General features: G+C 31.2%; 1 protein-coding gene across 3 annotated transcripts in view; it reads left to right on the plus strand.

Moving 5' to 3' along the window:
* The window catches only part of LOC145835589 (uncharacterized), a 45,834-nt gene extending 29,928 nt beyond the window's left edge, over nucleotides 1-15,906 (plus strand). For all 3 annotated transcript variants that reach the window (XM_082943255.1, XM_082943256.1, XM_082943257.1), the window contains exons 23-29: nucleotides 2,685-2,770; nucleotides 3,968-4,110; nucleotides 5,517-5,760; nucleotides 7,115-7,281; nucleotides 9,233-9,358; nucleotides 11,374-11,542; nucleotides 14,391-15,906. In XM_082943255.1, the coding sequence (XP_082799381.1) occupies nucleotides 2,685-2,770; nucleotides 3,968-4,110; nucleotides 5,517-5,760; nucleotides 7,115-7,281; nucleotides 9,233-9,358; nucleotides 11,374-11,542; nucleotides 14,391-15,583 (2,128 nt within the window). In that variant the 3' untranslated portion in view covers nucleotides 15,584-15,906. The remainder of the gene's footprint in view (nucleotides 1-2,684; nucleotides 2,771-3,967; nucleotides 4,111-5,516; nucleotides 5,761-7,114; nucleotides 7,282-9,232; nucleotides 9,359-11,373; nucleotides 11,543-14,390) is intronic.
* Nucleotides 15,907-16,449: the final 543 nt, after the last annotated feature.

The raw sequence follows: 16,449 nt of genomic DNA on the forward strand, positions 1-16,449 counted from the left end.
TTTATAAAAAAATAACTTTAGTTAAGCATTTGCTTTATTTTGAAACAGTGCTCTTATTTTTGAATACAGTACAACATTAAAAAAAAATATTACATAAGTTTTTCTATGTTTATACACTTTAGTTTGTTGGCTTAAATTCTCATCGTGAACAATTGCTTTTAGTATAAAAACAGCAAGGTGAAATTATTTTTTAAAAATATTTAATTAATTAAGGTAAAGTGTTGTAAAGCACATTAAGAACAGACAAATTAGATATATTATTTTAAATCCCATACTTTTCACACGGTTCCCAGTCATTAAAACTTGTAAAAACTCATAAACAATTACTATTTAAGTTGTATGAACATCTGAACTGATTAAGTAATAAATAAGTATTGATTTAATAAAATAATAAATATTGTTTTTATTTAATATAAAATATTATAAATATGTAAGATTAGATAAATCAAATCCCCTTTTGGAAAAATGTGTGAATTCACACACAACCACTTTCTCCTGCTAGATAGCTGTGCATATGAAGTGCGCATTTCGCTGCTACTGTGACGTCATAGTTTCCTGTTATGCATCACACAAAATGCTAGTAGAAAAGTGCAGAAGTGAAAAGCAATTTGTTTGTGACTTTAAATTTTATATCAAAGAGTTTTTAAGTTCAAGTTTTTTTGGTTATTTATTTGAAAGTTTTTTGTTTTAGTTTTGTTAATAAGTATCAGTTAATTACTTTTTTACAGGTTTTATTTATGCTTTTTATTTTTAGCAGAGTTTATTGTAATATAAACTCAGCAGATTATAGATAATGTTTAATTACTTATAATCTGTTTTGATTAGTTTCTACCTTCTTTAACTTTTCTTAATGACTTATATCTTGTTATACAGCTGTTAAAAGAATAAGCTTTACAAATGAAAAGCTTTGAAAATTAAAAATGATTTGTTTTGAGATTTTTTTTCATCAAGTAAAGTATATATTTTGATGTCAGCTTTTTCTGTTGTAATTTTATTTAAAGTTTGTGTTAAATGTTGTAGTTTTTATTTTTATTTTAATAAAAAGAGTAATTTGTTTCAAGTTCAGATAAAACAGCTATGCTATAGTTTTTATAAACAGAGGTTTCACATTAGCTTAATTAGAAATACAGTAGATATATTAAATACTATATATATATATACATAATTTACAGCAACTTATAAATTTTTTTTATATTATAAGGAAACAAAAATGTTTTAAGTTTCGAGTATAGTTAAAGACTTAAACTAAATATTTGTAACTTTTTTAATCATCAGTTGTTAGAAAAATATACTTTGTATACAATAAATTAAAATACTTGAAAAAAAACAAAAGAAAATTGAGAGAAAACAAACAAAGATGCCTCGAAAACTGGTAACTTACCCGGACCCCACGCCACAACAACAAAAGGGCACCAAAGTGGTCACCGACCAGTTCTCGTTCCTTAGCAACAAGCAGCAGTTCCCCAGCAACCAGCAGTCGCCCGTCAAGAGGGCGTCGTCGGCAGCCTACTCCCACTCCGAAATAATCTCCAAATCCCAAGTGACCAGGTCCTTGTCAGATTCGCATTCATTAGTTTACAGCACGAGAGCGCCTCCGAGTGTTAACAGCAAAACTTCGTCGACCACCAACCTGGCGGATATGAGGCTGAGCCCCAAGCCCGTCGTCAGGCGCAACAAGTCCCCGACGTCGGGTGGTGGCCATGGCAACAACAGAAGGAGGGGGATGGTCTTTAACATTTCGCCGCCAATTTTCGATCCAAACTCACCCAAGCGTAACGGAGCATCGCCAATCGCAGATCAGGAGAAAATGCTGCAGAGGCTGCTGGACGATAGCCAAAAGTCCCCGAATGAGCAACCCGTGGTCGTTGTCAATAGAAACAGGATGGCCGACCGGATACAGCGGACCATAAGGGCCTTGTACAAAGACACTTCCGCGAAAAATTCCCCTAAAAACTCGCCGCAAGTGGTAAAAAAACGGGGAAGCACCAAAGCGAAGAAGCAGAAGAACAGGGGCGCGTTGGAAAATGGCGACACTAGTGGCGGGGTGGTCGGCATGGCGACGAAGCCCTCCGTGGTGATTTCGGGCCCCGTGATCGACCCGGATAATTTCAAAAACACAATTCCCATGCCCCCACGTGTTGATACAAGGTTTTATAAAAAATAAAAATTATCTGATTGAAAAATTGTTAATAAAAAGTCATTTATTATTACAATTAAATTGTTGCTTATTGATTGTTTGCCTGAGTTTACTTGCCACAAAATAAGCTAATATAAGCATATTTTGCCAAGAAAATTATACATTTAGGGCAATGAGTAGTTTAATTGGTTGATTTAATTAACAAATTATGAGACTAAAGTGTTCTTCAAAATACTGTTTTAAAAAGTGTACCCCTTTTTTTTAAATAATTGTACTAACCACACATCCAGTATTCGATATATCTTAAATACAGTTTAAACTATTAATAAATGTAGTAATAATAAGCAAAATCGTTACTGACCTGATGTCATTACTGCTTACTAAAAAAAAGCTTTTGACATAATGTCGTGTTTTCGATGGTAATTTTTTTGTAAGAACAACCTAAAATAATTAGTTTTACTGTCATTAAAATAAACAAAAAAGTTCTACTATTTTTTAAAACGTTTTATTGAGTTTTATTTGTTTTAAATAACTTTTTCTTTTCAAGTGCGAAGTCTGAGAAAAAGAATGTGAATCAAAAGAAAAGGTCTCCCAAACCGTCAAGACAATCATTTAATCCGCCCAGCAAAGATGGTTTGTTTATTAGTTATGAATTAGGTTTTTTTTTACTTGTGTTTTTATAATTGGTTTAGTTATGGAGTTTGAGTTATATGTATTTTTGTTTTTTTAACTACATCGTGTTCAAACTTTTTTTAAGTAACATTTCAAGTTTTTTGCTGTACAATCTATTAGTAATATAAACTTTTATAATTGCTTGTAAGTAAACAGCTGTTTATTTTCTATTTTCCTAAACAATCAGTTTAACATGAATTAAGTGTTTGAGCAATCAGAACTATAGTTAGCCAGTTTTGACTTTTTTATTTATTTAGCTTTTAGTTGTTTTAAATGTTTTAAACCGAATTTATGTTTATGTTATTATATATAATGTTTTTGTAATATAAAATTATTTAATTGTATGTATGCAAAACATCTATAATACAATGATATTTTTTTTAATTTCAAATTTAAAACATGCAACAAATAAAAATAAAAAAAACTTTTTACTAACTAATTAAAACTTTGAAAATATCTGGTCATAGAAATAATATTAATCATTATGACATGTATGTACGAATTTATTGTTTTACGCGTAATGTACTAATTTGTAATTGGTTAAATTTTTATTTATACTTTACCAAGCTAAGTTTTATGAAAGTTTATTAAAAGTAAGTTTGTTACATAAATTTTATTCGTAAACTTTTATTTCTTCAAAAATTTAAAAAAAATTTTAAAAACTTTTAAAACTAAGTTTTATATTCAGATATTAAGTTGATTAAGTTTTTTTTGCTTACTTTGTTTATAAAAGTTTTTGTTTGTATATTTTGATATGTAAAAAAAGTAGTAAGTGTATTGTTTTGATCAATGTAGTTTCTTACACACAACTAACCAAGCATTATAAATTCAATTTTAAATATCATAACAGCTTGCTTCTTCTTTTATGTTTGATAGCTTTTTATTTATTGAGATTTAAAGTCAAACTTTTTTTTAATGAATTTTGACTTTCTATAAATAAGTGCATTTTTTTAAACATATTTTTTTTAATAACTAAAAATAATTTTATACAAAATAAATCATGTTATAGTTTCTAACTGTGTCCTGGACTGAATTTAAAAAATAAGTAAATTCATTACCAAGATGGGAAACGAAGTGCATTAATTATCAACAAAAAATCACACTTTATTTGATTCAAATCTGAAAAAAAAACGTTTTTTTGAAATTTAATTATTTCAGTGGACGGATCGCGAAGGTTCAAATGGCGAGGTTCGGTCAACCGGATCGCGAAGAAGTTCGGTCAGGGGGCAGTGAGCGGCAACAGTGCTCTCCAGGCGTTCGGATCACACCTTGAAGATATACAAGCCTCTCCTAATAATCCTGTTAGTTTATTGTTGAATTTTTTAGTTTTTAAAAAATTAATAGATTGTATACATTTGTTTTATTATGATATATACAATATGTTATATGCACTACAAGCATCTCCTAATAATCCTGTTAGATTTTTATTGAAATCTTTTATTAAATTTTTATATTATACCTGGAAGATATTCAAGCATCACATAATAACCCTGTTAGTTTTTAATTTTATTTTTTAGTAAAAACTTGTATTTTGTCTGAATATATACAAGCCTCTTCTAATAATCCTGTTAGAGTTTTATTAAAAATTTTTATTAAATTTTTGAATTATATCTGAAGGTATACAAGCCTCTCCTAGTAATCCTGTTAGATTTTCATTTTTTATTTTACTAATTAAAAAATTAGTACATTACATACATTTATTACATATTATAGACAATATATTATATACATTTATTACAAATGTAATATATACTCACTAAATAACCCTCTTGGTTTTTTTATTGAAATTTTTTATCAACTTTTGAATTATATCTGAATATATACAAGCCTTGCCTAATAACCCTGTTAGAGTTTTATTGTTTATTTAAAATAAGTAAATATTTTATTTGGAACACATACAAGCCTCACGAAATATACCTGTGAGATTTTATAATGTGAAACTTTTGATTTACACATTCAAGCTTCTGATTTATCTTGTTTTTGTTAATTTTCCTTTTATGATAATACCAGCTACTTCCAACAACCATGTGCAGTTTTATTTAAAGGTCTTTTTATTCTTACATGTTTAAAAAATTATAAAAACATATTTGAAAGCATATTTCTTTTTTGTACTAAATGTAAAGCTTGGGACACATCTTCAGATAGTCCCGTGAGTCGTAATCTTTAAATTATAATCTTTATGAAAATGAAAAAAAAAATTAAATAAAAAATGTGGGTTATGGACAGTTTAAAATACAGTGCATAACTTTAGCATATCAATTGTATTTGTATATAATTCAATAGTTGTAAAAACATACATAATTTAATGTCATCTACAGTTTATAATTACCTATGTTATTCAATTAGTTTGTATAAATGTGTATAAAGTTGTTGTTAAAAATAAGTTTTCTTTCATTATATCTAACTGCAATAAACGTGTAATAACTAATGCATTAAATATCAGTTTCTCAACAAACACCTTAATATTATTTAATTTTCTAAAAACTTTAACAACGATAATTTTACAATAGAGTGACCAATGCTTTTCTTTTTTCATGTTTCTGTCGTTTTAGTTGATTTTAAATTAAATAGAGTTTATAAAATATGATTTTTTAATTTCCAACAAACAGTATGCTTTTTTCTTCTCAATAAATTACTAAATAAAAAAATTTACATATTTTTATACCTGGTTTTAATTAAATTAAATTAATTTTTTTTCATTCAACAGATGGTGCCGTACCTGGTCGAAATCTGCTGCAACATCGTCGAGGAGAAGGGGCTGAAAACGAAGGGGATCTACCGGGTGCCGGGCAACAGCAGCGTTACCAAGCAACTGCAGGAGGAGATAAACGCGAGGGGCGTGGAGTGCCTGACCGACCCGGACGACCCCAAGTTCAATACCGAGCTGAACTGCGTGTCCTCGCTGCTCAAGCAGTACTTCAGGAACTTGCTGGATCCCCTGTTCACCAACGGTCGGTTGCTCTGAAGGGTTATTTGAATAAATAAATTAAAAATTATAAAAGTTTCAGAAACTATTGATATAGTTCAGTTTTCAAAAAAGTTAATCTTTTTAAACTTTAGCAAGACTTTTAGAAAGCACTAGAAAGAAAGTAAATAAGTTAAAAGTTATAAGAGTGTTTCAACTTTCAGAAAATTTAACTTTTTTGAGCTTCCAATTGTTGATCTTAGAAAGTGCCTGGAATAAGTTTTGTAAAAAAAGTATAGTTTAACAGTAATTTAACAAAGAAGTCAGAAATACTTCATACAGAGTGGAAAAATCACATATTTTATTTGATAAATGTCTAATTAGATTTCTTTGTTTTACTTATATTTAATTACAAACATGATTACATACAAATTCTTACTAATAATTATTCAAACAAAATTATACGAAAAGTTCATGATAGTTTTTACTCAAGTAGAGTTATACAAGTTCACAATAACAGTTTTTACTTACACCTTTAATATCACACAGAATTATACGAGAAATTCTCTTATTATTATACTAATTTAATTACAAACACAATTAAACAACAGATTCATACTATATATATATTTACCAATAGTTAATTCAAACAGGATTTTACAACAAAGTTTTACTATCTGTTTAGTATTTGCTAAATATCTAATAAGATTTTCTTGTTTTTACACATATTAAATTGCATATTTAATTTCCAACACTAATTTAACGAAGAAGTCAGAAGTACTTCATACAGAGTGGAAAAATCACATATTTTATTTGTTTAGTATCTGATTAGATTTAATTGTTTTTACACATATTTAATTGCAAACATGGTTACAAACAAGCTCTTACTAATAGTTATTCAAACAATTATACGAAAAGTTCGTGATAGTTTTTACTCAAACAGAATTATAAAAGTTCACAATGACAGTTATTTCTTACACCATCAATATCACACAGAGTTGTACTAGAAGTTCTCTTGTTTTTATACAAATTCAATATCACACAGAATCATACAAGAAGTTCATACTTAACATGTTTACCAATATTCAATATTCGAACAGAATTGTACGAGAAGTTCTCTTGTTTTTATACAAATTCAATATTCGAACAGAATTGTACGAGAAGTTCTCTTGTTTTTATACAAATTCAATATTCGAACAGAATTGTACGAGAAGTTCTCTTGTTTTTATACAAATTCAATATTCGAACAGAATTGTACGAGAAGTTCTCTTGTTTTTATACAAATTCAATATTCGAACAGAATTGTACGAGAAGTTCTCTTGTTTTTATACAAATTCAATATTCAAACAGAACTGTACGAGAAGTTCTCTTGTTTTTATACAAATTCAATATTCAAACAGAACTGTACGAGAAGTTCATCGCGGCGTCGCGGGACGAGAAGGACGAGATGAAGAGGCTGGAAGACCTGAGGAGGCACGTTCACCTGCTGCCAGCCCCGCACTACGAGACGCTCAAGTTCCTCGTGCGCCACCTGAGAAAAATCGCCGACAATCAGCAGGACAATATGGTGGGTTTGAATATTTAAATTAGTATTTTTATTTTTATTCAGGGTTGCCACCCTCGGGAAACTCAGGAAGTTTGATTCATTTTTTTTAACTAGCAGGATTTTAACAGCAGGATAATATGGTGGGTTTGGAATATTTAAATTAGTGTTTTTACAGGGTTGCCACACACTCAGGGAATTTTCAAGTTATAGAATATCTCAGGGAAGTTTGATTCTTTTTTTTTAGCTCAGGGCAACTCAGGGCAGCTTTGGTTTTTTCTAAAAATTTCAGGGAAATTATTAGATTTGTAAAAAATCTCAGGGAAATTTTTTTCTATATCTAGAATGAGATTTAGTTAATCCAGTTTCAATATTTTGTTAGAAAAAGTTAATTTTATTTATTTATTTGTGTTTATTTAGAAATTTTTTAGCCTTGTGGCTAGTTCTTCGAAATTCTTAAAATTAACATTGTAATTTTTTGTTAATAATAAAAATTTTAAGGATTTAAAAAAAAAACTCAGGGAAACTCAGGGAAGTTTAAGGTTACTCAGGGGAAATTTTTTTGACTCAAAGAGTGGCAACCCTGTTTTATTTTTATTTAGTTTCATTACAAGAACGGATCAGCATAGTAAAATTAAGTAATTTGTGAGTTTAACACAACTTCGATTTAATTTTGATCAGTATATGTATATGTGTATTTACGTGATAATGTGAGAACATTTTTTAAATTAAGTAATTTGAGTTATATAGATAAATTAATGCAATATGGTGGGAAGGTTTATAAACATCAAAAGCTGTTTGACATAATATTTTTTTTCATATCACCCAAACTTAAAATTAGATATAAAATTCAAGAATGTAGCGTGGTGAATGAGTAAATATTTTCTGATTTATTTTTATAACTTATGCTTACTCATAACTACCAGTGGTTTTTTTTTGTAGAATATACGTAGAAAAAATTATTGCCTTTGACTCTACTAAACGGTAAGCTTTATTGAAAAGTGATTTTCAATGACTCACCTTTTTATATTTTACATCAAACTTTTATAACTGTTTCATAACTGTTGTGCAAGCGCTTTTAAATACTTTTAAAGTTTTGTTTTATTCAATTTTCCAAATAAATTCTTCAAATATTCGTGTTTCTTGTAAGGCCTTGTAAACTTTAATATGCCAATTAAACGTTCTAGTATTGCAAATGAATCAGCCACGAATTTATTTTCAACAACTCTTTTCTACAAACAATTAGGAAATAGTTATAAATAAAAGTTTCTGTTCCCAAACATTTGCTGTATAAATGTTTACTAAATGTTTTTTTTTAATTGATCTGTTGTTTAAGTTCCCAACAGTTTTTATGTTGTTGTGTTAAAAAAAGGTATTTAAAACAAAGTAAGCAGTTTAATTTGTATTTATTGTTTAAAACAAAGTTTAAAAGACTCACTTAGAGCTGTTGTTTCGATTATTAATTTTGTAAACTCAAATATATATTACATTATAGTTATTTTATTAACAGATGAAAGTAAAAAAACACGGCGATAGTTGTACTGCCTTTATTCAATGTTGGTATTAGCCTAAAAAAAATATTTGCTGATTTTAAATTAATTAAATACACAGATGAACGTAAAGAACTTGGCGATAATGTTCGGACCAACTTTAGTCGGAGTGATAAATAAATAAAAAATATTAGAATTAATTAAATACGCAGATGAAAGTAAAGAACATGGCGATAATGTTCGGACCAACTTTAGTCGGAGTGATAAATAAATAAAAAATATTAGAATTAATTAAATACGCAGATGAAAGTAAAGAACATGGCGATAATGTTCGGACCAACTTTAGTCGGAGTGATAAATAAATAAAAAATATTAGAATTAATTAAATACGCAGATGAAAGTAAAGAACATGGCGATAATGTTCGGACCAACTTTAGTCGGAGTGATAAATAGTTCAAAAATATTAAAATTAATTAAATACACAGATGAACGTAAAGAACTTGGCGATAATGTTCGGACCGACCCTGGTCAGGAAGGAACCGGAAAACGTGGCTGTCATGATAGGGGACATGAGCGAACAGTGCAAAATTATCGAAGCCATACTGACCAATGTTAGTTTGTTACATTTAAAAAATATAAACTAATAATTATTTATGTTGACTATAAAAATTGCTCATATTACTTGGTAAAAAACTTAAGAATTGATACAAGTGCGAAAAAGCTGTTTTGTTTACTACCAGACAGGGAGTTACCTATTGACAAGGAACTTTTTGCCATTTAAACCTGGTAATAAATAGAATAGTTGATTTGCAATGTATTATTACTTAAATATTGAAACATTTTATATAATAATACTTACCAGTGCTACTTAGTAACTTGGCTAACTTTAACGGTTTTCAGAAAATTGTAAATTTTACTTGTAGTTCTTGTTATATCTATGTTTAAAGACTACGTTCTGATGAGCATATTATTTGTTATAACATGAGTTGGTTGAACACTTGTTTTACAATGAAACTGATGAGTAATGTTGTTTGTAATTTTTTGGAATTTATATTTTTGTAGATATACAATTTTCAAAGTCTTATAAAAACTTACCATTTCTAAGCAGGATTTTTATTGTAATTTGTGGTACATTTTAAAAATTTAGTTTATATAAATTTATATAAATTTAGTTTATTTAAGAAGTATTTATTATTAAATTAATAAGTCTAAAACTTATTAATTTAACATTCACCTCAATATTTTCCGAAAACTGAATAAATTTGATTATCAGTATTCAATTATTTCTAGTAAAACATTTATAATTTTTTCTACTCCAGCTTAATTCAATAATATTTTAATTGTTACTGTCATCAAACACACAAAATTATTATTTAGGGGAATTACTTTTTTACTGGTGAACACGAGGAGATACCAGCGTTTCAACAAAAATAAATTTTATTTTTATTTTTATATTTATTTTTTTAATTTTCACCACCTAAATGCTGCTACTAGATTCAATTTGCTGTATTTTTACAACGAAGATTTTTTAATGTTTCCTTGCAATACTCTCTTTTTTTTCCTTAAACTTTAATCTTTTCACTTGTTGAACTGCATTTCTCTTTAGTTTTTTAAGATTCCTTTTCACTTTTCTTCATTTGATGACGTTCACTCGAACCGAAAAGCAGTGAAAACTTTCTCTTTATTTTCTCATCGCTTCAAAATATTTTACTGTGCAATAAACTGTAAAACCCGAGAAGTTGTTTAGTTATTATTTTTTTGTTATCTAAAAACGAGGAGTTCACGACAAAAAGAAATGAACACAAATCGTCAGAAAAACGACAGCCTTCCGCGTCTTTGACGAAGATAAAAGGTTCATTGTTACGTCATACAAAACTTGAATGTTACATCATAAAGCAAAAAGAATTAGTTGTACAAATCATGCATGTTGAGAATTATTTGAAATTAAAATTTTATGTTTTTTTTTTCTTTTGCCTTTCAAACTCATGCTGCTCCTTATTTGTTTTTGAATGTTGTATTTCAACTAAATTTTATTTGTACTTTCTATCATTTCAGTATGCGCTATCTATTCAGGGTGTTTTATGTTTATTTTACGACTAGCTTTGCATTTTATTTTGAGTTTTATTTAGTTTTATGCCTTGCTTTTAGCATAATAAAAATTTTTGATAACAAAAAAAACTTATTCGGCTTTTAAAGTTTGACTTTTTTTTATGTTAACAAGTTTTTGCTTTAAATTTTATTGTGCTTGAATATTTCATTTGATGTACATCACAAATACTTGTATCAAGCCATTTGTAAAATTGTTTTTTTTCTAAATAAGCATATTTAGTACATAAAAAGAAGCATTTTTAAATGTTTTATATACTTTGCCACACCAAATTGAATTCGATATCAAAGTTTTATTTATTTGCATATATTATTTATTACCCAATAATTAATACATTTTTTGAATTTTTTTTATAATTTGATAACTAATAACAACTAGTCATAATAATTAGTAATAACAACTAAAATAGACAAATTAGAATTTATGCAGGAAAACTCTGCTTAGTATAAACTATTTTATAAATTCGATCAAATTTAAAATATTATAAAACTTAGTTTTAAAACCTTTTTATTTTTTTAGAGTCAGTGGTTTTTCGCGCCAATTTCCCGTTCCGCTTCTGAGGAAAACGGGCTCGACAATTATGACGTAGCAAACGAAATACAGCCCATTATTACGTCACCGTCGGAAGACAACAAAAATCTTCAACTTCTGCTGGACAACGTGCAGCATCTGAACAAAAAACAAGAAGGTATTATTTAGTTTTGATGTAAATAAGACATATAGTTTAAAAAAATAATAATTAAAAACAAATAAAAGAATCTTAATAACTTTACCTTGATAATTAATTTTGTATTATAGGCTTTAAGATATGAGTTTAAATAATCGATTAGTATATTTAATGTTTTATAACATACCTACTTTGTGCATCAAACTTAAACAACTGACAGAAAAAAGCATGTAAATTTTGCACAGCATGTCTCGTTATGTTAGTGGTTAGTGATTTAAGTTGGTGATTAATACAAAGTGAGGTAGCACTTGAAACTTTTATAGTTATTGGGTCAAGGGGCTAAAATGTTGAGCTGCAGGGTGGCGAGCATGCTTGTTATTAGGCATCGTTTTGTTCACTCGAGCGTGAAATTATTAACATAAAACAAACAAAGTTTTCTACGCTCATCCGGTATAGTAACTGTTAGCATTTTGTTAACTCCGATGTTGACTTAACCAAGAATTGGACAGAGTAAAAAAAAAGTCGACTTGAATTTTCCGTTGTAATAATCAGTTTCATTTTTGCCTCTTTTAAACTACTACACTCATTCCTTAATAGACATTCTTATAATCTGATTCAGTAAGCTAGCTTTGGTGAGGTGGAAACGTTTTATTTGATCTTTTTGGATCTGCTCTGTTTTTGTCCCTAATCTTTGGCATTTTTTTAAAAGTTGGGCTGAGAACTTTACTACTTTGACATAACCCTGTAAATTTTGCAGCCTTTCAGTTTTATAGGGATGAACTTAATTATTTTTTATCAAAAACTATGATTTTTTCCTCACAGTATAGTGTCCTCAACCTTTGGTATCATTTGTTAACTTATCTTTGTTTTTCTCGAAACGGTGTTTTTGAAGTTTAAAGTCTAAACCTACATCAACCTTTTATTTTTATGTTATAAGTAGTGATGTACCGGACCCGGACTTTTTTTTCAAATTAGAATCCGGCCGGAACCGGACCTGGACTTTTTTTTTTCAAATTAGAATCCGGCTGGAACCGGATCCGGACTTTTTTTTCAAATTAGAATCCGGCCGGATCCGGATATCAGACGAAAATGGCAATATCCGGCCGGACCCGGATAGTGAGTCCGGTACATCACTAGTATAAACTAGCCTGAGTCAGAATGAGGTTTTTAAAAACTGAAAAAAAAGAACTTTAATCTAATAATAAGTAGAACAGCTAGCCACAAGGCTTACAAATTTAGGTGTTATTTACAATTAAAAATCTGAAATCAAGTTCTTGAACAAAATACACTATAAAATTACCAAATATTGAAAACTGGTTTAGCTCAAACTCATTCAAAATTTAATAGAAAACTAGCCTGAGTTTTTATAAAAAACTTAACTAGCCTGAGGCAGTCCAAGACTTTCTAAAATTCCCAAAAATTTTCAAACTAGCAGGGTTGCCTGTGTTTAAAATAAAACTAGCTAGAGTGAGTATAAACAAGCCTGAGTCAGAATGAGGTTTTTAAAAACTGAAAAAATTACTTTAATCTAATAATCAGTAGAACAGCTAGCAAAGATTGACAATTTGGTAGTAAAGTTGTGGACTGATTGTGGTACACTTAACTTATTAGTACTACCCATCATAATTAAATCCTACCTTATTTAATTAATTTCTAACAAATACTAAATTCTAACTGAGACTATTTTCTATAATCAGACACGACAGTTTTGAGTGATGAATCTTTTATATAAAACACAACAATAAATACTAGCATATACAAAATTATTAATTACTTTGGTAACACTTTAAAAACTGAAAGCTTTTTAAATCTATATCAAAAGACTTAAAACAATAAACTAAAAATTTAATAAAACTTTTAGTAAAGAAGAAACTGTAAATTTTTTAATAAACTATTAAACTATAAACCTGGCTTAAATATTTAAACAATTAAACACCAGTTAAAATATTCACTTTTAAAACAAAACACTACTTACAATAAGCATTCACAAAAAAGTTCAAGATATTTTGTTGCTTCAAGCTGCATACCAAACTAACTAACTGCTTATACATAAACTACCTGTCATGTTCTGATGTTTTGTTGCATCAGTATTTAGTTTGAAACATTTCGTCATATGATTCTCATTGGCTCGTACATTCAACCGTATTAACTCTAAATATTCTCTGAGCCCAACTTTAAACAATAATTAATGCAAGTATTCATTCCAAAGTTTTCTATTTTACAACATATCTAAAGAGTTGCATTTCATGAAATGTTTATTTCATAGTTTAAATGTAAACAAATGTAAATTAGTAACGTGTACAAAATGAGCCAATCACGGTAGGTGTTTAATTTTGACTGACGAAAAAGACTCTTATTAATTTACACAGGGTTTGTTTTTGAAAAAATACTTTTCAGTATGCTCTTTTTTACTAACTAGATCCGGGTCCGGCCGGATCTCTGTTAGGATCCGGCCGGACCCGGATCCGGACTTTTTTTTCAAATTAGAATCCGGCCGGAACCGGATCCGGACTTTTTTTTTCAAATTAGAGTCCGGCCGGATCCGGATATCAGACAAAAATGGCAATATCCGGCCGGACCCGGATAGTGAGTCCGGTACATCACTAGTTATAAGGCAACGTAAAAGGGGCTTGGGTTTAACTCTATATTAGGGGCACAGAGTTGACATTTAAGGTTTATCCGTGCAAAAGTAATACTGATTATACATAAATATATATATATATAATATAAATTTACTTAAAAGTTCATAAGATAAAAGTATGATACATAAGGTTAAATTTGGGTTTAGCAGTGCAAAAGTGACTCTTGTTATAAAGATATACACATATATACCTGAATGTTACATAACTCTAAGAACTTTTTCCAACAGAAACGGCGAGCGAATCGATGAAGTCGAACTCTTCATCGGACATGCTGAAGGACAACTCCTCCTCCGGCACGTCCTTCTCCAGGGACGTGTTCCGCCACCTGAAGGACATCATCAGGAAGACGCCGCACACCACCACCGAGGAGGACACCGACGACGAGGAGTCGTACGGCTTCAAGCAGCTCGAGCAGAAGCTCAAGGAGAGGCGAGAGAAGGAGAAGGCGGCGGAGGAGCAGAAGAAGGAGGAGGAGTCGCGGCTGCGGGAGCTGGAGCGGGAGCAGTGCAAAAAACTCCCCGAACCGAGACTGTCGGCGCAGCTGCCCGCCAGGACGAGGAACTCGATCGCCGCGTGCACTCGCGCCAGGAGGTCGCACGACGGCGTTGTGACGTCACACCAGCGGCACAACAACTTCGTCAGGACGCCCAACCTGAACCGCAAGCAGCGGGAGCACATCGTGCAGAGGCTGGAAAAGTTCAAGAAAAATCCCCCGAACCAGGACGCGGCGACAACGAGCCAGCAGAGGAGAAAAGAGTCGACGGCGTCGCTGCAGCAGGGGAGCAGCGTGGCGAAGTACCAGGTGAAGTACCTGAAGGACGTCAAGTACTGCAACGACCCGCGCAACAGGAGGTTCAACGTGGAGCAGGCGGCGCATAAGGCGCAGTCCTCCTACCACTCGCCCCACATACTTCCCTTCGTCCTCGCCAAGGTGACCCAGAACAACAACAACAACCGGCCTTCCAACGTTTACTATGACGACACAAACGCGTCGCGGCCCGACGACAAAAACCCCCGACCCGAAACCAACTTGAACCGGAACCTGGCGTTCATGACGTCGCAGGAGATGTACGAGGAGAAGAGGGACGCGCGGCGGAAGCTGAGGACGCACCAGAAGGCTCAGCGGGGGCGACCGCTGGACGGCGGCAGAGAGAAGGGGGTGAGGGAGAGGTGCGCGTCGGAGGAGAACGTCTTCAGCAAGGCGCAGCAGTTCCGCCGGAACCTCCACCGCCAGAAGTCGTGCGAGGACCCTCAGGGGCGCGACGCTCCCTCTTCAGTGAGGAGGAGGCACACCCTCCGCGACGACGACGACGTCGCAAACCGCAACCTCAAAAGCAGGAAGGGCCAGGAGCCGCCGGACTACGACCGGGCCGTGACGTCGTCGAACCAGCGGCGCCACAAGATGGAGTCCTACTTGTGATGTGACGTCACAATCGAAAAACTGCAGTGTTGCTATTTGAACTGATGATTTGTTTTGATGAAACTCGAAAACTTGGTGTTGAAATAAAAAAAAGTGTTTTTTGTCTTCAAATTTTTTATCGAGGTAGAAAATTTCGAGCGGCCTTCTTGCCTGGGAGTTTAATTTTTCATCGTGTTTTTAGACAATTTCGCGCCAACCACAAAGACACCCGTTGAATTGTGTTCGAACACGCTTGGTTTAACTTTATTTATTTTTTCCGATCATGCTCACAATGATTGCTTTTTCCTTCTGAAAGTTGTCACTGCAATTTTAAAATCGCGTTTCTCCTTTCGTTTTTTGTATTTTTCATTATCTATTTTTTCGTCAATAAACTTTTTGTTTTAAGAATAAAACTTGTTTTATTGCTACACAGTATTTATTTTTTAAGTTGAAATTTTCAAGTTTATGTTAAAAGTTACTAAACTTTTTTAAAGTTGTGTATCATTACTGAAAGTGATTTCAACGTAAATTCATAATATCTTCTGAAATAAGTTGTATGTCAATGCATTTATATTCGAAACAAAACACCAATCTAAACAACGTAAACCCAAAATTTCAACATTTACAACTAACTTTGGTATGTATATTAACGCTCCTACGTTGACTTTTAAACCTTAAATTGTTAGTATTATCACAATCAAATCCCATAACCTTTTATCCCTTAAGAACTAATCCCTTAACTTGTATATAGACCAGTATTTATATCAATACTTTTTAATTTATAGCGTCTAGACCTTTAATTTTTGTCCTTTTTTACCTAATAGTGAAAATAGATATATAGTACAGTAATTTATTTAACAGTAAATATTGTTTATTTAACTCATATA

The sequence above is a fragment of the Thalia democratica genome, chromosome 5 (assembly GCF_965202585.1).
Source record: "Thalia democratica chromosome 5, ktThaDemo2.hap1.1, whole genome shotgun sequence".
Lineage (NCBI taxonomy): Eukaryota > Metazoa > Chordata > Thaliacea > Salpida > Salpidae > Thalia > Thalia democratica.